Below are 26337 nucleotides of genomic sequence, written 5' to 3' on the forward strand. Positions count from 1 at the left end.
ACGCAAAGGTCAGAAAGGTCATCTGTTACTGTTGTACTTCATCCATATATTGTAATGCCACAGGGCTCTGTACAATGTAAAGCACAAGTTTGTGGGGGATAACAAACAGTAAATGTTCATATACTATTTTACATTTCAAGATACCTATTTATATGGAGCAAGATAACTAACCAAGATACCAATACCCAAAGACAGTGTAGTGTAAAATAAAAACCATCACCTGTGATATGAGTATTAATGATTCCAAGGAAACCTAATGGTGTAAAGAAAATGGAGAAATCTATAAGAAGATAAAGCAGTAAAATCACAAGGAAAGAAAATAAATCAGCATAGAACCATTGATAAAAAAAGATTAAAAAATACTGAATTCTACATACTGTCAAGCGGTTCCAATTCAGGGAAGCAGATTCTAAAGATGATAGTGGGCCCCCCCCCAATGCAGGAACCATACCACTGATAATTTTCAAAAGGTCCAAAGGTAACTAGAGACTGAAGCGGCTAATATTCAGGTAGTCCTAAATCCTAAAAAATAATAGATAGTTGAGATTACATCTCTATCTCAGTTCCAATTGTTTAATGGATCATAATAATTCACAAGGATGTCGTAAATAAATAGGAGATCCTCAAAGGAGGGGAGCCAATATGGAACCAGGCTTGAAGTAAGTACGATCAGTGATTCTGTAATAATAATAAAATCTAATGATCACGGGAACACAGACAGTAGTTAAAGGAAATGAATGGCATAAATGTAAGTTAACCTTCCCACATACAGTGCAAATGACCGATGGGTCGATAATTCAAGCTGACTTACTTTTTTTTTAAAAAGTGTAAGACTGTGGGCTGTACTGCTGTCCTATAGTGCTATAATTCGCCAGCCCAAAATGGAAAAACCCATACTTCAAGCTGATGTCACAATCTACAGAAACAAAACAAAAATATATCCGGCAAACATGTAAGATAAAATATCTCATTTATTGTGGAGAAAGCCTTCACACGCCCTTTATCATCCCGGAGTGACTGAAAACTTACAAAGCTGTTCTAGGCTGCTAAGTTCCAGCAATCATAATAGAAGGAGCTCATGCTCCAAAATAATCACTCACCTTCTCACACCCTCACCCTCACACCCCCTCACCCTCACATCCCCTCACACCCGGCGGGGGGGAGGGGTGTGTGGGTGTGGGTGTGTGTGTGTCCCTGTGTGTGTGTGTCCCTGTGTGTGTGTGTGTCCCTGTGTGTGTGTCCCTGTGTGTGTGTGTGTGTGTCCCTGTGTGTGTGTGTCTGTGTGTGTGTGTGTCCTCCTGTTAAATAGTCTTCCCCTATTTAGTCCCGGGGCTAAGAGTACTTACTGAAATACCAATATGTATCGTACTCGACCCTGCACCTCCGCGATCATACCTAATTTGAAAGTGTAGAAAGCTGGTCCTTATATCCGGTTGCAATTTAGAATTAGATGGTGGAACGACACGCACATGTGGGGAAATAGGCTAGTGCGACGATTCGTATGCGCCATGGGCTGAATAGGCGGCCATATTGAAATAAAGCGGAAATCGTACTTTGACTAAGTCCGGCGGGGCCCGGAAGCATAGTATCATAACTGTATCATGCTCAGCCTCACAGTTCACCTAAACAAATGCCGCTACTCATAGCCTGGTACATGGCTAGCATATACTACACAGGAAGAAACCTGTTTGTTCTAAGATAGTAAAGGAAGCCAGACAAAGATAATACAGTGTTCTAAATGTGGAACATTGCAAGGTCAGGCAACCAAGCAGACTGCCGCTAGCTTCATCTTGATGCTGAGCACGATTACTGCAGTGTCTGGGGTCGCTATTGGTAGGAGACTTACTGTGTAGTCAGGTAACCCAAGTGATGGGTCTCCCCTCTTTCTAAGCAATGAACTATATATATATATATATATATATATATATATATATATATATATATATATATATATATATATATATATATATATATATATATCTCATAACTGGGGCTGAATAAAAAAGCACTTCAGGGATATGCCGAAAAATAGGTATGATGACAAATATACTACAAAATATTATTTTAATTGGAGGATCCTCACTCAAAAGATCACTTCAAAAATGTCTAACTGGGGAACTAAGTACATCTCATAGTAATAGAGATTATGAGATGCTTTAGTGCCCTGATTCAGAAAATGCTCACATTATGGCATTCTCCTAAGGAAGGGATTCATTGAGGCCAGTGTTGGCCGTTTGTAAGGAGTAAATCAAAAATACTTCTCTTCTGTGCCTCAATGCGTCAATATTACCATCCTTGCGGCAATGAATGTCTCACCCATTTAAGATCCTGTACTGAATGTTGTTGTTCATGCCAGTGTGTGACCAAGGGAGCACCTACCCGCTTATTGCAGATGGCAGATTTATGCTCGCTAATCCTCACTCTAAGTTCCCTGCTGATTTCGCCAACATAGCCCTTTTTGCAAGGACAAAGAATGAGGTATATCACGTTGGTGATTCTACAATTATTCATTTCCTTAAATAGGATTTGTTTCATTCCCCACTCAAGTTCTGGTGAGACCAGGGCAGAGTCACAGGCATGGCAATTGCCACATCTGTGAGTACCGCAAATGGGATCGGACCCTACAATGAATCTCTGACTCAATGCTCTACTTACAGGTACAACAGATTTGACCAAGGAATTCTGCAGGTTTTTATTCCATCGGAATGCAAAAAGTGGTCTGGGTAAAGCATGGGGTGACTTACTGAATTCAAAATATGCCATTGAGAACTGATAATCTGGCGAAGCTTTTGATTAAAGTTGAAGTGTCTGGTGACACATACCAACTTAGTATCATCCTTGTTGTTTCTTTTCTGAAAGAATGCTTCTCTGTTAGCCCTCTTATAAGACTCCCTGATCAGTCTATGGGGATGGCCTCTATTCAAGAGTTTAGTTTTCAATTGTGCAGTGGATCTGAACTCTTGTTGTCCAAGCACCAAGGAGCCTGTCTAATTCCATCCAGGTTTTGGAGGAGACAGCAAGAGATCTGCAGTGGTGGCTCCTCGACTGCATTATATCAGCGACAGCCACCTCTCGCTACCTCACCGTGCAATGCTTTTAATACAAGATGAAATGAAGACTTTTGTTTATATCTCCCTGTGAACATTGTATTACATGATTTATTTGGAGCGTATAAAGCATTAATAATAGAGACATTTTCAATGCAAGCCCTCATATTGGAATTGAAAAACAGGGCAGTAACACCTATATTTAACTTGAGTACCTTCTCATTGAGATGTTGGTATTGTAGATATCACCTTAGGCTGTCACTAATTTGAAATGGTACACAGACCCGGGTATCGCTTTCTATCACACGCTGTGCATGTACAGTTAACCTAATTTATTTATTCGTGAATTGCATTAGGAATGCCTTTCCCACCCTTTTCCATGTGATTGCTCTTTGTCTGATATACAAGTGCGGCATTGTTAAAAGAAGTGAATACCACCACGCAAGCCTCGCTTATTATAGATGTTAAGCTGAACTCCTCCCGGCAGTCCCTCAACTTCCTTCTCTCCTTGCCTTTTATCCTCACTCCAGATTGTGCTTTTGTACTTGTGAGATATATCAAGTTCCAGAAGAAGTAAGTGACTAATTCTAAATTACATATTGTACTGAAGTACCATGCAGCAGGAGCTAGTTCTATAGTGCTGCAACAGAGCTTGGAGGATAAATGTACCATTGTGGGGAGGGAAGAGACTGTAATGCAAGAACAGATTGAAATTCAACTATAATAAGAAACTCGCCAACCACCTTGACTTGTTTTTGTATTCATTTTGCTTCCGCAGGAAAATTCTACTGCAAACCTCACTACTGCTACAGACTGTCTGGTTATGGCCAGCGGAAGAGACCAGCTGCACCTTCTCATCTGGGAAAGGTAACAATCTGTGCTTTTACACAAATTGGTGTGTTTAGTAGTTTCACTGGAGAGCAAAACACAAGACATTTGTTACAATTGTTATGTTGAGCAACATTCATAAAGGTTCATATAGCAGTCTCTAATTGTGTGCACCTAGCGGGCTCATTTAAAGACTCACTTGAACTAAACCTGGAAACTGACTACTCTGCTTTTGGTAATCTAAAGCATTTGACAAGAACTATAGCTTTCCTTGACTTCCTGTTAAGGTCATTACTCCGCTTTATACGTGAGGCTGGTCTGCACAACAAGCATGCTTTCATTCATAGTTTTCTTCAAAGTTAGGTACCTAGAAATAAGCATCACAATGTACATAATACCAGCGGATCTGAAATGCACCCCATCAGACCGTGCATGCAATAAATATTGATTTCAGACGGGCTATTGAACAAGTATTCTTATTGGCACTTGGGGCATCCTCAAACCACAGATGTAGGAGAAATTACCTTAGCTACGTATTACATAGTCACTGAGACCATTATTCTTCCAGTCCCCTATTCTTTTGTTTTGTGTAGATGGGCCTCTATTTGATTAGTATTATTACAAAGTTTTTACAGTGGATACACTAACACTGGTTCAAGCCTAGCCAATTACTAAGAGTTATTCAGACTTTGTTACTCTAATTTTTCTCAGTTACTGACTCTGCCTGTGCCTTCTTTTTTACAATGTTTTATATGTTAATTGGTCTTATATTAATATTGTTGGCTCTAGACTAGACGTTCGGAGTACTTATCGTAGCTTAAAACATGATCAAATTATGGAAAAGGAATGGCAACACACTTTCTCCATGTTTCATTGTTCCCAGTTCAACATACTTTCTAGGATTTTCTCTTGTCTCCAGAACTTTTTATTTTCTGAAGTGGTTGCCAGCACATTTCATCAAGAAATATACACTGAAATAATGCCTTATACATTCCAGTTATGTTTGCCCCTCAGGCAAGTGAGGTATTTTATTTATTTATTTATGTATTTATAAAGTGCCTGAATCACCCCCGAAGGGGTATCTGTGCGCTATGGAGGTGCTGCAGTAGGCCAAGAGGGAGGACATGTTAAAACAGTGGAGTTTTAAGGAGCCTTCTGAATGGAGGCGATTAGGGCATTGCCGCAGATGGTATCAGATTGAGACCTTCACATTCATGACCCTTTTTTTTGTTTTGTACTATTTTACAGGCTTACCTTCTATTGGAATGTATGCAGATCTTGCAAAATATGATCTCACTTCCATCCTATAACACGTTTCTTCTTTCATCCTCTGAGACATTTCGTCTTTGCTGCCACTAGAAGCAATATCTCACACTATCATGTTCCTTAGCTTCTCTCTGAATGTTCTTTGATCTGTGCTAACTTGTTTGGTACCCCTCTTAGGTTGAATAGTTGTTTACTTTCTATTCATGGAATCTGGAACCACCAGCATTTATTGGTTTGTTCTTCTGTAGGCATTATGGAATATTTCTACCCAGTTGTCTCTGTAGTATTAAAGCCTGGATGAATTCTACCTGGCTTATGATTAGTCTCGCAAAAGCATTTTAGCAATGGGTAAAAACTGTTTAATAATGTTACCTCACTTTTGACCTAATCCTTGTGGTCATTTCTCATTTCCGGCAAGCAGTGTAAAGAGTTTAGGAGTAGAAATAGATGCTCAACTAAATAGGACTGACTATATCTCCAGTGCTGTCTTCTCTTAAACTTGCTTTTACCTTTGATCTCAAACTTCAATGCCTAAATGGAAAGTGGTGTTATTAAAAGGCTCAATTTGAGGATTTTAATGTCCTTGTAGGGGATGGATGAGCCTGGCTCCTACTGGCCACTTGACTCAGATGAGTGTTTTATTTTTGTGTTAATTTCCTCACTTTTATTTTGATTTGTTCCTTGGTTAGTGTGTAAGGCAAGGGAGTTTTGACCTCAATCACAGGGTCTGCAGAGATCCAATTATACTTTTAACTTTTATTGGATGTCACTGTCGTATCCCCCCCCAAACTCCCCCCCCCCGCCCATCCACCTCCCACAAAATCAGCATGGTTACCGCTCCAGTCTCCTGGTCTTTCCAGACCACACCTGCCATGGGGATGGAGGGCTTTAAAAAGGACGCTGCTGATCATTCACTTCCATAAATCATTAGCCCCTCCCTCCCCCATACTACCCAAACTAAATCACAGAGTAAACAGAAATTCTAAATACACTTAATGCTAGGATTTTATTTCTAATTCTAATCTGGATGCCATTTCCTCATGGAACGTGGCAAAAGCCCAATTTTTGCCAGATACTACAGAGGTTGTTCTGCTGTCATCTCTATTCTACATCACTAACCTTAACAACAAACATTACCTTTCTGGTGCACTAATATACAGAACCCCAGGATATGACGCAGCCTTTCCTAAAAATATAATAAATGCTCTGATCTGATAAGGTGCTAGAAAATCTAACTTTACAGTCCTGGGGGGTTTCAAATATCCAATAGATGTTACCTCTGATGTCCTGGCCTGCCTCCTTCTAAAGAATTGTCTTCTCTCCGCTTATGTAGTTAGTAACTCATGCCGCTCATTAGGCAGGCCATACATTAGATATACTTTTCCTAATTAAGAAAACCTTAAATGTGATACTCTGCAACCACTAGTCTGGTCGAACCACCTAGCTGTCCCTTTCAACATTACACAATCTACTAGGAAAAATAAAGATACAGTGATCAATCTGAAATGCCCTTGGCTTCTGGCAACCAACTGACCACCACCGCCTGGCGAAGTAACTAAAGATTGAACAGAATTTCAAGTCTTAATTACTTCAGCCTTAGACGCCATGGCTCCTCTTAAAATCAAAGGATCAATCAAACCATCCCTCTCCCTAGTTCGCTCCAAGTCTATTGATCTTAAAGAGACCATGTCACCAGATAGAAAAGAAATAGCTTTGTACCCTAGCTTACTCGAATAAAAAAGTATATACGACTTGTAATAAACTCTATCACAAGGTGATCAAATTGTCTAAATCCTCATTCTACATCAACAGGATTGAGACCGTGAAGCACTCTTTTAAGGCGATCTTTAATATAGTCAAATCTATGACTCATCTGGATGTGGCTAATTCAAAGAGTATCCACTCGCATGCTAGGTGTTACATACTGGCACTCTATTTGAAAGAAAAGATTGTCTTAATGTATCACTACTTTCAGGTTTCTTATGTAGCTACTACAGCTAGTATGAGACCAAGGGACTGCCCGAGCTTAAGAAAATGCACCCCTATTTCTATTTTAGAGATGTCTAGTTTATTGAATGAATGTTCCTCTGGCTCTCCTACTGATCCTTGTCCATTCCCCATCTCACATTCCTAAACTTGGTGCCCCCACTTCAGTGGCCACGCTTTGTGCAGTATTAGTCTTAGATTCCTTCAACGCTTGTACCTGATCAATTGAAATCGGCCTTTCTGGTCCCTATCCTGATAAGGGCAAAAAGACCCAAAGGTCCCTGCAAATTTTAGACCCATTTCACTATTTCCAGCCTCTGTCAAAATGCTGGAGATGCCTAATAACTCTGTTAACCCACTTCCTAGAATAGTACGACTTTCTGGACATTTCATATTTGGTTTTCATGCAACGTATGAACACTGAATCCATTCTCTTCACGGTCTGGGTGCACCTAAAAATATCCTGAACAATGACGACACTGCTACTCGTTTATTCCTTACCTTACAGCGGCCTTTGATACTATCTCTCATCAATCATTTTATTGAGATTAGTGTTGATGGGTCCACTGTAGCCTGTCTCTAAAATTTTCTCGCCAATAGCTATCAAGCCGTCAGACTCCCACCCTATTCGAAACTGGTCCTGCTGGGCTGTGGGGTGCCACAGGTCTCGTTCCTGAGCTTTTCACTTTTTCAATCTTTGTATGGCTCCCCTGACGAAAGATATCCAGGGTTTTAGTCTCGAAGTTTCGTCCTCATTGCTTTGCGGACAATAGTCAACTGATAATATCTCTGACCAATGATGAGGTTTCACTCAACAAAGCATTAAGAAATGCCTCTTATCTGTAGCATCTTTTATGAGTGAGAAGCGCCTTAAATTTAACTTGTGTAAGGTCGAGCTTCTTGTCTTGGGCCCAAACCATCACGCATGGAACAAAGACTGGTAGCTCCCCTGCCCCTCTCCCCTGTGGAGGTTGTACTCAATCCAGCTGTCACATGTGACACCCAACTCTTTTAAATATCAGATCCAGGTTTTTAAATCGACTTGTTTTAGTATGTTAAAAACAGTTGTAAAATTCTAAATAAGAAAACTGTAATTCATGCATTAATAACTTCTAGGTTCGATTACTAAACTAATCTAGTTTTAGGTCTACCTAAACTGTTTATTGGCAGACTCCAGTGAGTACAAAATTCAGCTATGAGGTTACTTAGTATCCCAAGGTACTGTTTGGTGTCTGCGAGACTGAAAGATCTGCATTGGCTAACTTTAGTCAACAGGATTCAGTTAAAAACTCATTCTTCGAGCTGAATTTTCACGTTCTTTCAGTGTTCATAAACTCTTCTTTGTATGTTCCAGCTAGGTCCTTGTGATCAACTAATTCTTTCACTATACAAAAGCGCAGATTTTGCAGTGTTTGGTGTGGCGGAAGCTGTGCTGCAGTGATAGGGCTACATCTTATTGCCTACTATTTTTTTTTTTAAATCTTGAAACCCTGATTTCAAATAAAGTATACAGCAGGAATGCATTTTTATGCCATTATATGTTTCGGGTTCTTGGTCAAGGCGTCAGCACCTAGAACCTGTTTTATGTGAATTTGTTGTGATATGCATATTCATGAATTCAAAATTCACCCATCAGTTACTTAAAATAAAACCTATCCATCTGAAAGAGACATGTTAGTGATAGATTCCTTACCTTAGAATATCCCCAGGCATCAGACTGGAACCAGAAAGTTTTTCGTCAGTCGTACCCCTGCGCATCGGTAGGTGGCGGCGTGCAGCTCCGCGTCCGTTGCTGGTGTCGTAAGCGCTGAGATTACGTCATGGAGACTACTTAGGCGCCACCCATGCCCGCTGACGCCAGTTCTTTCTTTTTCCGCGCCTTCAAGCGCAGATCTGGTTAGAACATGTACCTTAGTCACTTTTTAACTAACATTTTTGAGACTTTTGTCTCTACTTATTTTGAGTATTTGACTCCTGGTGCCACGTAGGGATGCCTGGGTTAAAATCCTGCGGGGCCTGTCGACGTATGATGGCGCTGGCCGACCCCCATGGCGTCTGTCTCTACTGTCTGGAGCGCGACCATGACTCTCGGTCATGTTCCGACTATCTGGCCATGGCCCCGAAGGCTTTGTAGGAGCAGTCCTGAAAGCTGCTGGAGGCCAGGCAGTCGTCTTTGCGCTGTTCGAGGTGCAGGGGTCGCTCGAGGGACCGGCCGCGGAGCGATCATCATCGCTCCTCGGGGTCCAAGTCTTCACCCTCGGAATCTGGTAAGAGATGTCACAAGAAAAAGTTGAAGAAGTGTGTTCGCTCTCGGACGTCCCCCCATCCCTCTCTGGACGCGGACGAGGGGGCCAGAGGTCCTTCCCCTGCGGCTCCGTTGGAGCCTGGGAGTCCTGCGGCCTACCCACCTTATCCGGGTCCGTCGGCGAATCCGGCCCAGGTGCAAGAGTTTCTTGCCGCCATGGACCGCCTGTTCAAGCCATGGGGGAGCCGGCGTGCCTTTCGGCCCGTGGTCCCTTTTGAGGACCCTTGCTTGCCGTCAGCACCGCCGCCGGCGGCTCCGGTGCCCCCCCGCGTCTCCGTTCCCGTCACCGCCATGGGTTCCGTTTGTTCCACCGTCGCCCTGGCCCGAATTTCCGGTCAATTTTGCCCCGGCTTGGAACCCTAATTGGGACATGGATCCGGAATGGCGCCATGCCCGGTGCAGTTGGAGCACTTGTTTCCCCATGTGCCTTCCCCGCCGCTCCTGCCTGTACCACGGGCTGTGGAGGAGGGGGATGACTGGGAGGGGTTGGAAGACCCTCTTGCACGGCAGTGCGAGTCTGAACATGAGTGGGTGAATGACTCGGAGGATGCAGGCGGCCTTGACCTCTCCTCGGAGCCTGGATTTGTCTCCTCCTGCCATTATGGAGAAGGGCGCCATGTATACCATAGTGCTCCGTAGAGCAGCTGAGGCTCTTGGCCTTGATCTGCCTTCTGTCACTCACAAGACCAACCTCCTTACCGAGGTGCTTCAGCTGGCGGCAAGTTCTACCGAACCTCTGCTCCCGTTTAATGCGGCCTTGATGGATGTGTTGATAGGCACCTAGTCTAGGCCAGCCACTGGGGTTCCAGTGGATAAAAACGTGGACAGGCATCATCGCCCTGAACCGGGTGACCCGGCCTTTCTGACAAATCATCCCACTCCGGAGAGCCTGGTCATTCAGGCCTCCACTTCTCAGAGTGCGTTCCCTACCGCCCCGTCGGATAAGGAATCAAAAAAGCTGGAGCAGTTTGGCAAGAGGCTGTTTTCCTCTGCCACCCTGGCGCTGCGGTCAGTCAACACTGCATGCCTTTTGGGCCGAAACGCTCACGCTGTGTGGGACACAGTGGCGCAGACACTGCCCCAGTGTCTGGAAGAGGTTTGGGCTGTACTTTCCCAAGCGGTGGCGGAGGGAAAGGATGCAGCGAAGTTTGCCATTCGGTGTGGCCTGGACACCGCGGATTCTTTAGGGCGCCTGATCTCCACAACAGTGGCCCTACGTCGCCATGCCTGGCTGCGGTCCACTGGTTTTTCGGGTGATGTCCAGAGTTCCCTCATGGACATGCCTTTTGATGGTACTCGCCTGTTTGGCGATAAGGCAGACAGTGCGCTGGAGCGTTTCAAGGGCTCTCAGGCTACGGCCAAGTCCTTGGGTCTCTCCAGCACACGCTCGCCCATGTCTACAGTTTGTTCCTTTATTGGCCACGGAAGGGGCGCCCCTGCCCCCTAATTTAGTCAGAAGCCTGTGCAAAACTAACCTCAGCGCGACCGTGGCGGTGGAGGCCGCCGTGGCGTCGCAGGGGGCCAGCGTGCTGGTCAGTCCACTTTCGCTCCCGCAGCATCTGCCTCAAAGCCTTCCTAGTCCGTGCTTTGGGGTGCACCTCTCGCTAGTGGGCGGAAGGATTCAACAGCACCTCCCCCACTGGCTTACTGTCACTTCCGACAGTTGGGTGCTGCAACTCGTCCGGAGGGGTTTCTCTCTCACCTTCGAGTCTACCCCCTCAGCCATGCCACCTCAGTTCCACCGCATGTCGGGTATAACTTTGCGCTTCTACAGCAGGAAGTCATGGAAGTCATGGCCTACTTGGCCAAGGGGGCCATCAAGCGCCTTCCTGGGCCAAAAGTAGGACGTGGGTGTTATTTCCACTCCTTTCTGGTCCCAAAGAAGGACAAATGGGGCCTGCGCCCCATCTTGGACCTCAGGAACGTCAATCGCTTCCTCCGAATGGAGAAGTTCAAGATGTTGACTCTGGCTCAGGTGCTTGGCTGCCCTCGACCCTGGAGACTGGAAGGTAGCATTGGACTTGCAGGACGCATATCTTCACATCCCGGTTCTGCCGGCCCACAAGCGTTGCCTGCGGTTCATGATAGGCAAGGAGCATTTGCAGTTTGCTGTGCTCCCCTTCGATCTTACCAGCGCTCCTCGGTTGTTCACAAAAGTGTTGGCGGTAGTCGCAGCTCATCTGCGCAGGTTGGGGGTGTCAGTCTTATTCGACGACTAATTGTTGAAGGCGGGTTCACCCCAAGCAGTTGTCACCCACCTTCAGACTACGACCGACCTCCTGCATATGCTGGGGTTCTCCATCAACATGCCGAAGTCTCACCTGAGTCTCTATCGGAAGCTCCCATTCATCGAAGCGGTTCTGGATCCGACGCGGTTTCGGGTTTATCCTCCCGAGCAGCGTGTCTGGGATATTCAGGCTATGATTCCCATCTTTCAGCCTCTATCCCGGGTTTCAGTCAGGTTGACCCTCTGGCTCCTGGACCTGATGGCCTCCTGCATCCTGCTAGTGCAACATGCCAGATGGCATATGCGGGCTCTGCAGTGAGACCTGAAGTTCCAGTGGGCACAACATCAGGGCAACCCTCATGTCCGGATCTCGGATGGCACTGCACATCAATTGCAGTGGTGGCTCACGAATCACGATTGGGTCAATGGCAGATCCCTCTCCCTTCCCCAACCGGAGCACATAGTGGTGACGGATGCGTCCCTCCTGGGATGGGAAGGCCACTTGGGAGAGGCGGAGATCAGAGGCCTCTCGTTTCCTGCGGAGTCCCGACTCCATATCAACCTTTTGGAGCTTTGGGCGATCCAACCTGCACTGAAGGCATTCCTTCCCTCAGTCCGGGGAAGTGTGGTGCAGGTGTTCACGGACAACACCACCGCCATGTGGTATTGTAACAAAAAGGGCGGGGTGGGGTCGTGGACCCTTTGTCAGGAGGCTCTGTGCCTCTGGACATGGCTGGAACATCAAGGCATTACCTTGGTGGTTCAACACCTGGCAGGTTCTTTGAATGCCAGGGCGGACGAACCCAGCTGCCGGTGCTTGATGGATCACGAATGGCGTCTGAACTCGGACGTGGCGCAAGGTCTGTTTCAGCAGTGGGGAGAGCCTTGGTTAGATTTATTTGCCACCGAATAGAACGTGCAATGTCATCAGTTCTGCGCCTTGGAATTTCCAAGGCGGTACTCGCTCGGCGCTGCTTTTCGTTGCGAGTGGAGTGGTCTATTTTATGCCTTTCCGCCTATACCACTACTGCCCAGAGTGCTGAAGAAGATTCGGCGCGACCGGGCCCAAGTCATTCTTGTGGCTCTGGAGTGGGCACGAAGATACTGGTATACTCAACATGGCTATCGATCCCCCGATCCGACTACCTCTTCGGGAGCAAACAGAGGAATTGATGGCTGGGTTATGATTGCGCCGGGTAACAGTGATGCTACTCTAAAGAAACAAATATAAAAAGCTCAAAGGATAGAGTTTAGGCCACCAATCTAAACACAGCAGGCATGAACCTGTCAATGCCCTTGAGAACAACACAAAATTTATCCTGAGCTAGCTCAGGATAAATTTTGTGTTTACCTCTTCGGGAGGTTCTTCTGTCGCCGCAGCAGGGGACGGTCCTCCACCCGAGATTGAGCGGCGACAGTTGACAGCTTTCGATCTTCCTCCCGAAGTCTGCGATGTTATTCTGGGAGCCAGGCGTCCCTCCACTAAGACTGTATACGCCTGCCGGTGGAACACGTTTGTGGCATGGTGCACAGCTCAGTCTGTGGATCCCCTTTCTGCCCCTCTTTCCAAAGTCCTTCTGTTCCTTCTTTCTTTGGCCCAGCAGGGCTCTGCTCTGGGCACTATCAAATGTTATCTTTCGGCCATCTTTCTACGGCTTCCAGATCAGCCTTCTCTTTTTAAGTGTCTGGTTGTTAACCGTTTCCTGAAGGGCATTACGCATACGTTTCCTCCCGTGCTGTTCATCATGCCTCAATGGGACTTCAATCTTGTCTTGACATATCTGATGTGCGCTCCCTTTGAGCCCCTTCATAACTGTCCTTTGCGTCTTCTTACTCTCAAGACAGCTTTCCTGGTAGCTATCACCTCTGCCAGAAGAGTCAGTGAGATCCAGGCTCTTTCTTCCAAACCTCCTTTCCTTTCTGTTCATCCGGACAAGGTGGTTTTAAGGACCCGTCCTCCTTTCTTGCCAAAGGTTGTCACGCCCTTCCACATCGAGTAGGCCATCACTTTGCCCACCTTCCTTCCACATCCTTCAAAAGAGAAAGAAAGGCTCCACATTCTGGACCCAAAATGTGCGCTCTCATTCTATTTGAAGTGCACACAACAGTTCAGAGTGGATGACCATCTCTTTGGCTACGTGGGCGCCAAAAAAGGTGGGGCCATCTCTCGGTGGGCCGTTTTCTGCATCAAAGCCTGTTACTTGTTGGCTAAGAAGGAGCGTCCTGTGGGGCTGCGTGTCCATTCTACCAGGGCCACGGCAGCCACTACTGCCTTGGGACGCGACGTTCCCTTGCAGGACATTTGTCAGACAGCCACGTGGGCCTCGCTGCACACGTTTACCAAGCATTACTGCCTTGACAGTCCAGTCCGGAGAGACAACTTCTTTGGCCGTTCTGTTCTCTGTGACTTTCTGGTGTAATCTTATTTGCAGACCCTCCACTGGGTTGGTATTGCTGGGGTATCTATTCTAATATAAGGAATCTATCACTAACGTGTCTCTTTCAGATGCACAAGTTACTTCTTGTGTAAAGATATATCTGTACGAGACATTAGTTGGTGATGAATACCTTACCGCCCCACCCATCCTCCCCTGATTTCTAGGGTTAAGATCATCCCTTTCAGGGCCCTTGTTTCATGGCACCAGTGGTCAGTTTCTTGCATGGCTCTGCGTTCCTGGCGCGGAAAGTAGTGTACAGAACTGACATCAGTGCGCATGGGTGGCGCCTAAGTAGTCTCTGTGACGTCATCTTGGCGCCTATGACGGATGTGGAGCCGCACGACGTCACCTACCGACGCGCAGGGTTACTGCTGAGGGCAAACTTTCCGGATCCACATTTACAGGTGATTCCAAATCAAGCAGCTCAGCTGACTGTCAGCCAAACCTATTCTGTCACCACTCTACTGGCTTCCAATTCAGGCCATTAAAAAACTTTGTCTAGTCCATAAATGTATATCTGGTCCTGGTCCTTACTTCCTGTCTGAAACTTTGGCAGTACCATCCTGTATGGTCAGGTCAACTGTCTCTCTTTACAGTGCCGTTTTTTGCCTTCAGTACCTTTCTTCCCCGGGAAACATTGTTTACAACGCACAATCCAGGGGTTGGCTAAGGCGCTCGACCTCGGACCTGGGGATCTGGGTTCGAGTCTCGGTAACGACGCCAAAAAACCCCTGTGATTCTGGGCAAATCACTTAATCTCCCCGTGCCTAAAATGAAAGTGTGTCCTCATGTAACGTAACTGGTGCTATGTAAAGCGTTCTGATAACTGATTCGGTTCGGTTCTAGTTCGCGTTATATAAAACTCTAAAAAAAAAATTTTTTTTTAAAACATTCCCCAAAGTAACGCCCCAGCAGAGTTAGAATAGTCATTGCGTTGTAATGGTGTGGGAGGGATGGGCGGAAATAGAAGCTAGGAGGCTTTAGTAGTTTGTCAATTGTTAGGTTTTATTTCAATAAGTGGTGGTATTATGATGTTTCCTGAGTGTTCTTCATATTTGCTGGTGGAACGTAGAGTCCTCTGGCATCTTCTTTGAGCTGCTGGAGTTATCTGGTTTGTCTGTCGACCCCCAGGATGCTCGAAGAAAGAACAAAGAGGACGGTAAGTACTCTGACTTAAAAGGGCGGGGCTTCTTACTTGAAGTGGGTAACCGTCACCACACCGGGTGTATTCAAATAATGGTCAGCACTAGATGCAAGGAGCTCCAGTATCCAAGTCCCCTTTAAACAATTAGGGTGAATACTACTGCCATTCTCTGGTGACCAATCTTCTACCGAACTAACGTGAGGGCCTGAGGTGCTTTAGGGAAGGTCGGGTGCAGGAAAAGAAACTCGAAGGGGAATGGTGCTTAACGGCCGCTATATAGTTTCCCCTCCCTTCGACCCCGTCCTCCCTCATCCCTCCCGCTTCCCCCTATTGGTCAATCTTGCCCCATGTGCAGTGTCACTCACCGTCCGAGCCGTAACTCTCCTGAGTTACGGCGGCATTTGTGCCCTCCTGGGGGGAGGAAGGAATCCACCACTCCTCCGACCACTCCTCGGCTTCTCCTCCTTCCTCAATAGGTTTCCTCGACCCCTCGTCGGTTTCTCCTCGGTTCCGTCTTCTTGTGTCCTCGCTACTCCTTCTCCCATCTTTTTCCTGACTCTCTGACATCATCCCGTCCTGCTTCCTGATTCGCCTTTTCCTCCTGCTGCTCTCGTCCTGATTGGTCGTCTCTTTGGCCCGCCTCCGACGTCCTGCAATAGAGAGGACCCGGACTAAGAGTTACCCGGGTTTCCAACTGGTTGGTCTCTGACCCAGGTGATGCCCTCCGTATTTGTAGGTAAGGGCTCTGTACTCATAGTGTACCTAACGGGTCCCTTCTGACAAAGGATTATGCGTTGTAATGACATGCATTGTAACAACATGCTTTGTAATGGATTTTGTGATGTAAACAAATGCGTTATAATGACACACGCTGTAACGCCTGTGTTGTAAAGGGTCATATTCTTCTTCCCCAGACTAGTGAAAATGTGAACTTATAATTTCTGAAGCATATGCCAATTGAAGGAAATTACTAGTTCCCTTTTATTAGGTCTCGCACATGGCGACGCAGTCGCCAGCGAGACCTATTGTTACCGCCTTGCCTGCCAAGTGATACAGACCGGGGCACGCGCCGATTGGGGTCTGTGTACGCACCCGTGAACATGTGCACATCTCCCTTCTGTCATCGCGAGCTCCACTTTCGTTTTTGTAATGCGCACACGCCCTCCAAGCGCAGCACGCTCTGTCTTGTTATAAATAGATCTGAAGATGTATGGCAACTTTAGCTGCGAATTCTAGAGCTCTGCGATTAGGCTGCACTTTTGACGTAGAGCCAAGATTCGCCCAGAGTTAGCGGTGCGCTCCAAAAGTATTAAATAAACTTATATCGACGTTTTAGGTTTCATGTTTTTCGTTGCTGCCATAGGCCACTCGGTCTGCCTGTTTTAACTTTTAAGCCAGCGGCGGTTTGCATGCTCAGATTTTTAGCTCACGTTTACGTTGTTAAAAACGAAACTGTAAGTTAAAGTGTACAATGTGCTATAGGCTAAAACGCAGGCATGACAGAGCTCACCCGCCATGCCCGCATCTGCCAATGCCGCGACAGTTCACATACGGTCGAGTCTTAAATATTGAGCACTATGCGAGAACTGGTCGTGTCACATTTTAGAGGAGTTCGATTCTGCTGCACAGTACTATGAAATAGGGTTAATGTTTTGTAACTGCGTGCAAACATCATTCTCACAATGGGTCACGTTAAAATAATAAAATGTCAACTTTCGAAAGTTACTTTGATGCCATTTAGAAGCACGTTAAGGTCATATATGCACATATCTGGGAGACAGACGCATTACATTGCTTGACATCCCACTAGAGGGCATAAACATGGTTTCTGTTTTTCAGAGTGCGGACAGAGTGGTGAAATGAGCGGGCCTAGTTACACAGTAGCCCCCCACCTTGGCATTTTGCCATTTTGAACCAGTTTCTTCTAGTACGGCTACTCGGCAACATAACGTAAACATGCCTCAGTAAAAAATCTAGCACATCCACCCCACCACCTTATATAGATTAGTAGCTAAAACAATGTTTAAAACGGTAACAGAACAAAAAATGCAAACCCCTTATTTACAATTACTGGAGTTCAATAACTTTCAAAGTTTTACACAGGAGAAGCAAAATAACGCAAAAATGTTTAACTCTTACGCAACACAAAGGTGTGCATACGGCAGATATACGTATGTCACGTGGGAAATAGGCAAGTATAAACACTTAATTCGCAGAGGACAGATAACGAGGGAGGAGGATGGCAACTTTCCAAAAATGTCAATGAGTGGTATTTTATGTCAAAATATTTACACTATGTGACTCGCTCTAACATGCTAACGTATAGGGTGAGCTTAAAAGGCAATATGCAAGGAAAGTGCTGAAAAAGGTGACGTTGCCGTGTTCGGTACATAAAGCTGTGTTGCAGAATGGAGGGCGGGCAGCAACCCTTGGATGCCAATGTTACCCATCACCATGATTTAGGAGGCCTCAACATCCTCTAGAATGACATCAATTTTCTTCCACTCACTGGCCAAAAATGTAAATGTAAATGTAAATGTATTTCGATTTATATAGCGCACGAATCACCCAGGGGTCTCAAGGCGCTTGCTTAGGGAACCCGTCCTGGTATTCCCCTGTGAGATACCCCGGCAGGGTATTCACAAGGTGAAAGCCAGGCATCCCGCCGCGAGGGGCCATAGTGGAGATTAAGCAAGCTATTGCCCAGAGTCGCAGAGTGTGACCCCGTGAGTCGAGTAGGCACCGGAGCGAGAATTGTCGAGTCCGTGGAATTTTTGAGCCCGAGACCCGCCGAGGCGGGGAATCGAACCCTGGTCCACGGCTGATCTCAGCTTCCGGGTCTGCCGCCTCTAACCACTGAGCCACTGAGCCAAGAATGAATGTTTTTTACAGCTTAAAGAAGAAACACAGTGGTGCCATGACGCTGGGGAGCACTAAAGCCATTTCTTCTAACGGGGGTAAATAACTCTAGCACTGCCGCTTTAACAATCAAACCCCAGAAATGCATCACGCTTGAAATTATAAAAATGAGTTAGCTAGTGGGGACTGTGTTGAAATCAAAGAAAGACGCACGAAAGAAAGAGAAAAAGAATTATGTGAACGACGGAACAGTGGGATAGGAAAAAATACCTATGAAAAAGGGAGACCAAGGAATGTAGGAAAAAGAAGAAAAACTATACGTGAGAAAAAATGAATTGCAGCGGAAAGAGGATGAAAGAGGAAATACTGCGATAAAGGAAAAAATGTGGTTGCACGGACAGCTAACTAAAGTAGAGAATTAGAGTAAGTGAAATAAAACGTTAATGATACGGCTAGTTTCCCTCTTGAAAAGGCATCGACATTTGGGAAACTGCCCGGGGAAAACACTGACAGCACGCGCTCTTGTAAGCAAAGCGTGGGTGGGGGTTGGAGGAGGTGAGAGAGGGACATTTAAAAGAGCCCTCCCTTATCCGCCTCCTGTCCTGTCCTCAAAAAGTAGAAGTTGAGAATGGCGTTCAACTTGCCTTCCTGGTGAACGCTTCTGCCCCCAGTGACAGACCCCGGTGACAGCTGTTAAACCCTCCTTACCTTAGGTAAACTGTGGCTCATAAGGCGGGTGTATGGGTCGCTACAAAAATGCTAGAGAAGTAAACTGGAAAGGTGCTGGCGTACTTCCTCTCCCGAACCCACCCAGCGGGGGCCTGGGTCTCTGTCGGGCCCGGGTTGCCCCTGACTCGGTCTTGGGACGCTTCTGCCGTTCAGCAGACACTCCGGCCTGTCTCTCGTCGCCAGCCATCTTGATGCAGAAAGCTGAAGGGGCTGGGCGGCGGCTTCAGCCTTTGACTCCGAACAGGCCCGGAAGACTGCTCGCGCCATCTTGGTGAAGGTGTGGGCTGAACCACGCCTGCAATTGCTGTCACAGAGACTCCAGTAAACAGCAGAGAGGGAACGAAATGAAGCGCTGCAGACTCCCTCCACCACCAGGTGCAAGCATTGCTCTCACAAGGGCCCCGAACCAGAGGGCTCTCTGGGTTCCTCATTGGACTCTTGACTTTGGTGACTTTTGTGCATCTAGCCATTTTTGGAGATGGTCTCCTTCCCGCCACGGACTCTCATGGACTTCTTTACTTTTGCTTTTGCCTTCCTGCCATTTTGCTGCTGCTCTCGTCCGCTTTTCTCAGGACCCCGACCCAACATCTTGTCCATTCCCTCGTATTTTACCCTTTTCCCTCGTTTCCCCCTTGAGGATCCTCAAATGTTCCTTCCCTTTTCTGATTTACCTTTTCCGCATACCTTCAAATCCCTCCCACCCTCCCTTGGTGCTGTGACTGCTTCCCCCCTCCGACCCCACTTAATGGAACTCTGCTTTTCTGTTTTTTTGTTTTTTTTTTCCCTGAGAAAATCTACTATGTGTATATATATGTATATAGAGATAACTCTAATCTCTAGCATATGCAGTAGACCTTTGTACTCTCTACCATTCCTATGTGACTCTTAGAATATATCCATTCGTATCCCTTCCTTATGTATATAGAGATAACTCTAATCACTAGTATATGCAGTAGACCTTTGTACTATCTACCATTCCTATGTGACTCTTAGAATATATCCATTCGTATCTCTTCCTTGAGTGACTTTACTACTTGTACATTTGCAATTTTTCTTTCTGTTTGTGTCTCCTCCTTGTGTAACTTTACATCTTGTACATTTGCAATTGTTTCTGTTTGTATCTTTTATGTAACGCATGTAATTCTAAGTCCTTATGTTTTGCAACTGGTTCTTATTCTTATGTAATGCGCTCTGACACCTTCAGGTAAAGTTCGCGCTATAGAATATCGCATTAAATAAATAAATATTATCCCAGAGGGTTATGGTCAGCACTGTCTCTTTGGTACTCCCACCCCAGTCCTTCCTTCCAGCAAAAATAGAAGACAGCACTTTAAATGTCCACACGTTTTTGCAATTTAAACATTCCCAAGATCTTGTTTGTATTGAGTTTTATTTATTTTTCAAACACACCGAGTTGTTAATATTACTGCCAGTGGTCGAAGTGCATTAACAAAAAATTAATGGGAACTGTGATGCTGCGCACACATGGGGACAGGGTAAGTGAGCGTAGTCAAAGACGTGGTTAAAAAATATATTCTGTAACTTTTATTGGTCATTCATCAGGTAACTACATATAAAATAACACACAGCTTAAATGACAAATACATGCAAGTTAAGTTAATCAGGGGGAAATGCACTATTACTTTCAGGGGGGTGGGAGCGCACCAGACACGCCCCAACGTAATTACCTCTTGCATGATGGTTCATGTAGTTCATTTTCTCGCTCAATTCAAAGTGTTCATAGCCAGTGCTGTATCATTAGTTTCAATTCGTATCCCTAGACACGTGTTTCATGATTCCTCAATCGTCAGTAGGGAAAAAAAGCAAAGTTCATAGGTTGCAGGGCATGCTGCCTTATCTCTCAGGACCAGTTCCACTCACAGCATGAAGGCGCAGGCTCACGAGCTCGTCAGCTCACAGGAATTTGATACTTTCAGGGGGGTGGGAGCGCACCAGACACACCCCAACGTAATTACCTCTTGCATGATGGTTCATGTAGTTCATTATTTCTCGCTCAATTCAAAGTGTTCATAGCCAGTGCTGTATCATTAGTTTCAATTCGTATCCCTAGACACATGTTTCATGATTCCTCAATCGTCAGTAGGGGAAAAAAGCACAGTTCATTGGTTGCAGGGCATGCTGCCTTATCTCTCAGGACCAGTTCCACTCACAGCATGAAAGCGCAGGCTCCCGAGCTCGTCAGCTCACAGGAATTTGATACTTTCAGGGGGGTGTGGGAGCGCACCAGAGACGCCCCAACGTAATTACCTCTTGCATGATGGTTCATGTAGTTCATTATTTCTCGCTCAATTCAAAGTGTTCATAGCCAGTGCTGTATCATTAGTTTCAATTCGTATCCCTAGACACGTGTTTCATGATTCCTCAATCGTAAGTAGGGAAAAAAAGCAAAGTTCATAGGTTGCAGGGCATGCTGCCTTATCTCTCAGGACCAGTTCCACTCACACCCCCCTGATTGTTGGAAATGCACTATTGTAGTACATTCCATTCGTTAATCCACTGCAGAGGTCTGTGTCTGAGCGCCACGTAAATGAAACCTGGTTGGTGCAGTTTAGAATTCTGACTTGTGTACGTTTAGTGCTGTGACAGAAAACACTGAATATGTAAGTCAATATTTTAAACTTGCATTACAAACAGAAGAGGACAGGCAGCTAGGAATTGCACAAAAAGGTTTAAGATAAAAACGACTTTTTATAATATACATTTTTATAATGCCCATACTGTACCTCGTACATTTCTTATATCTGTTCTTTAGAAGCCCACACTTCACAGCTCAGCTTTAACACCCTTGCAATACCACTAAAACAGAATAAACCAGTGCTATCAGCGAAGCGTCACGTGATTCCATCAATTAAAGCCAATTACGGCGTCCAAGCAACCTTCACAATTACAGATTAACTAGTTGCAAACAGTTTTATTTCTTTCGGGCAGCCCGCACCCTAGCAAGAAGGCTTGTTTAGCTCCCTGACCCTCCCTCAGTTTCACAGATGAGCATACTCCATGCCTTTTACTTCAGTTGAAGCATTTCAACTGTCGGAATTAACTGTCCCAGGACAGTTGTCTTTCATAATAAGCATTGGCATAGGGACCTTATAAGTGTTTAGCCATGCAACAGTTGATGTTGTTGCACCAAGGATATTGTGCTGCTTAACTAAATACTTATAAGGTCCCAAAAGCAAGACTTATTGGCTATGCCAATGTTTGTCTCCTTAAGTAACCCTGCACTTTCTCTACTGGGGGCTTTTAAGCACTGTAACCCAGATATCCTTTATTCCCACTACCCTTTGTATAGGGGCCTTGCCTCTCTCTAGGGACCCTAGTTCACTATTTGGAGGAAAGGGCCTCTCAAGATTGTACATTTTCTAGAAAATGCATTAGTATAAAATGCATAAATCTGACTTTAATTTATTGTACACAATTTTGCAGAAAACTTGTAGCATTTGAAACATGCATTTGCAATGCAATAGGTCTCGCAATTGCGGTTTTGGAGCTCTTGGTATTGTAAATGGTATTGTAAATGGCAATGCCTTTTATTTACGTGTTAGTTTTTAAAACATAAATAAAAGGCATTGTCATTTACAATGCCAATAGGTTAAACTCTTACAAATGCGAGACCTATTGCATTGCAAATGCTTGTTACAGTATGCAGTGAAACAACAGATGGCAGATACAATGTTTCAGGTTCACTGTGGTCCAGTAGACTCCCATTTTGTGCGTTGAAATATTTTTTAATTAGTTAAAAGCAGGCCTCTGCATCTAACTGGAAACAGGATCATTCCACCACCTCTTTTCGCAGAGCAGGACTTGTGCTGTGTTAACCTCAAACGTCCGTTCACCTATGTCATTCTGAGCTTTCAGATCGAAGTTGCAGTTTGGAAAGGGTGAACTATGCAGAATTTCTTGTGTTCTGGAGCTTACCGGATGGATACTTCTGCCTACAGATTCCCCGTGATGTCAATCTCCCCCAGTTTCAAAAAGTTAAAATAGCTCTCCAGTGCTGATAAGTGGCTCTATGACTCCAGCTCTACTCTGGTGCAACTCCTGATGTGACAACACTGAGCACCATAAGGCACCATCCCAGCACTCCTACTTCAGGTCCTTTTATTAAATCTTACTCCTCTGTCCCCCTTTGAAATCAATCCAAGGTTGCTATCTGCTGACATTTTTCTGTGCCTTTAAGAAAATCGGCATCTAAATAGGTCAGTTTCTCCAGTACCGAACCAAAGACTCTTCTTCCTCACAGTGTTCCTTCTGCTCACTGAAGGTTCTCTGGTTGGCAGGCACATTTCCCAAATCCGACTTAGATTGTTGTCTTCAGACCCGTTTCTTTTTCTTCAGACATTAGTCCAGCACTGGTTCTTGGCTGCTTTCTAGCTCTACCCCATCTACAAGCTTTTCTGGCCTCTAGTGCTAACCCTGCGGAAGTAGCAGCTTTCACACAGACTTTGTTGCCTATTTTCTGACCTCCTCTTGCTCCTTGTGTGACATCAAGCACCAAGGCTCCTGCAGGATCGTCGGTAGGATCTCTGCTGTAGGCATCTACCATGACGTTTATTGTCCCATTTGATGCACCGTTCTAGCCTAGGCAGCAACTCTGTTGCTGTGAATGCCTTTCTGTTTTTTTCCTGCCTCAGCATCTGAACCAGCGACTTCTACAGCGCTGGATATGGATCCAGTTTTTGAGTTATCTAGGGCCTGGGCATTTTTGACCACGGTGGAGCACATGCGAAACATCAGACTTGACGTTTCTGCTGAACTTGTAGAAACTGCAGATTATTTCATGTTCAGAAGGACATTGGTGAGGTGGACACCCTTCTTTTTTTTGGGTCCTGATTTCGGTCTCCAGACTTCCACTGTCATACATGCTTGATATTGACCTAGATTATCAATCAGCAGTTTTTTAGGGCATTCTTACTTTTAAGGCAGTCGTATGCAGGACAGATGAAGTCTTACAATTGCCTTTTCCAGTGGCAGAGGTGACTACTGACAGAAATCCTCCAGGACAGTTCATGCGTATTGGGACTCATTGCCTCACATTGAGGCCTTCTAAGACCTCATGTCTACTTGAACTAAGCTGGACTTCCCAGGCAGTCCACTTCCAGGGTGCTCCAAAATTATTATCCTCAAATCCCTTTTCTTCGAATTTGGTACTCTGGGCTCCTCCCTGCTCCAAACTGAATAACAATTATTTTTCTTTCTTTTTCACCCCACAGAGCGTCACAGTGAATCAAGACAATGTGAAATAAATTGTTCCCATCATTCATACAACAAATGCTGTTACTCCCATGCTCTTTGGCTTATTGTACAAAGGTGATTCCACTTCTACTGGACCAAGTGAGAGGCCTCACTGGAAAAGTGGTTCATGAACAAATTGAAGACGCCAAGCAAATTGCTGTATAGCATTGAAACAATGCATTCAGTGATCAGGTTTATAAATTCCTCTGTGACCTTTTGAAAAAACAGTTAGATGAACTGTGTTGGTCTTCCTAGAGATGCCCAGAAAAGCCTGATTGATATCCCTTCGATAGTTCCTACCACTTCCGAAAAATATACTGTATCAGTTGTCATCTTCCTTCTGCACAGCCCCTCCGCCATACATCTTTAAATAATCTTTGTTGAAGGAAATATGTCTTAAGGAAAATCAGGCTGCTGAGGACCACTGATTCTGGATGGTAATTCATTTTCACTTTTCAAGAGTCCTTATACTAAATTCAGTTGTTCAGTCCATCTACCAGCCATGACGTATCTTGTGGCAGAGGGTCCTTGCTCTCTGAGTTAGATTAATTGGAGTGGGCTTCATAGTTGGAGAATTTCCTTTTCTTATAGAGGCATTCGCGAAACCATACTGGCTCATGTTTCTTTAGCCTCAATTCTAGATCTGATAGACTTCTAGCTGCCGATGCCTTACCTTTGAAATTCCCAGGCGTCCGGCTGGATTCGGAAACTTTTGCTGAGCAATACCCCTTGAGCACGACGCCTTGTGGCTCCATTCGACTCTGCGTGACGTCGTCAGCGTCGGTTATGACATTGCGGTGCCTATATAGGTTCCACCCTTAAGCGCGAACGTCGGTTCTTTTCTTTCTGTGTCAGCTAACTACCGATCCGGGAAGAGCTACCTACCCCTCTGATGCTTTTTGGCAAGTTTTTCTCGACCTTTGTTGAAAGTTTTGTATTTCTAACTTAGTGTGCGAGGGATGTCTTCGAGGAAGGCAGGTTTTAAGCCATGCGGGACTTGTTCCCGCATGATGTCAGTCAGAGATCCCCAGCGTGTATGTCTGTGATGTCTTGAGCACGACCAGGATATGAAGTTGTGTTTGGACTGTCGGGCGAAGGCTCCGAAGACCTTGAGGGAGCGGGCAATGAAGTTATTTGTGGCCCGGCAGTCACTACCGTCAAGCGAGACTCCGAGGAGGTCATGGTCCCGATCGAAGAAGAGGAGGTTGCAGGACCGCTCACAGAGCCCTAAGTCTTCTTCCTCCCATTCCTCTCGACACTCTGGGAAGAGGCATAAGAAGTAGTAGTCCAAGCGGACTTTGTCTTAACCTCATCCTCCTCCGATTTCGACTTCGACAGAACCCCGGGGTTCTATGTTGTTGCCTGAGCACTTTGAGGATGTGCTAGGCTCAGGAAAGGAATGGGGGGGGCCTGGGGACCCTCTTGAAACCCAGGAAGTCTCTGAGAATTTGAACTGGTATGGTGAATGTGGGTAGGCCAGTGGACTGGATACTTCTCCAGATACTGGCATGCTCTCTCCGCCAACAGTGGCTACGGAGGAGGGGGCATCCTATGCCATGGTGGTTAAGATGGCAGCCGAGGACCTTGGACTGGAGCTGCCCTCAGTGCAGGTCAGGACTAATCTCCTGACTGAGGTGCTTCAACCTGGGGCTTACAAGTCCAAACCCCTGTTGCCCTTTAATAAAGCACCTACAGGCATACTTTTAGGAACATAGTCCAAGCCTAGCACAGGGGTTCCTATGAATAGGACGATTTCATGCCGCCATCGCCCAGCTCCAGGCAACCCAAAATTCCTCAGCCAACACCCCACCCCAGACAGTTTGTTGGTGCAGGCCCCTACATCCCAAGGCGCATTCCCTTCAGCCCCTCCTCCGGATAGGGAATCCAAGAGCCTGGAATAATGCGGAAAGAAGTTGTTTTCTTCCTCCAGCCTGGCATTGCGTTCGGTGAATAACGCATGCTTATTGGGCCGTTTCTCCCATTCACTTTGGAAGACGGTTTTGTAAATGCTACCACTAGTCCCGGAGAAGGCCAGAGCTGTGCTCTCCCAAGCTTTCAAGGATGGGAGGGATGCAGAAAAATTCACCATGCGGTGTGGCCTAGATACAACCAATTCGCTGAGCAGATCGATTTCAACAATGATAGCCTTGAGGTGCCACAACTGGCTTTGTTCAACTAGCTTCTCGGTCGATGTTCAAGCCAATTTGATGGACATGCCATTCGATGGAACCCAGCCTTTTTGGGGGAAAAGCAGA

At 45.8% G+C, this 26337-nt stretch overlaps 1 protein-coding gene across 27 annotated transcripts in view; it reads left to right on the top strand.

The window, feature by feature from the left end:
- Positions 1-26337, top strand: part of MICAL3 (microtubule associated monooxygenase, calponin and LIM domain containing 3) — a 2019125-nt gene that overhangs the window by 1108573 nt on the left and 884215 nt on the right. For all 27 annotated transcript variants that reach the window (XR_013606836.1, XM_078673602.1, XM_078673604.1 and 24 more), the window contains one exon: positions 3826-3914. Coding sequence is in view for 26 of the 27 variants with exons in the window: in XM_078673602.1 (XP_078529728.1) it covers positions 3826-3914 (89 nt within the window). In the remaining variant the exon portion in view is untranslated. The remainder of the gene's footprint in view (positions 1-3825; positions 3915-26337) is intronic.

Source organism: Lissotriton helveticus, chromosome 1_1 (assembly GCF_964261635.1).
Source record: "Lissotriton helveticus chromosome 1_1, aLisHel1.1, whole genome shotgun sequence".
Classification (NCBI taxonomy): domain Eukaryota; kingdom Metazoa; phylum Chordata; class Amphibia; order Caudata; family Salamandridae; genus Lissotriton; species Lissotriton helveticus.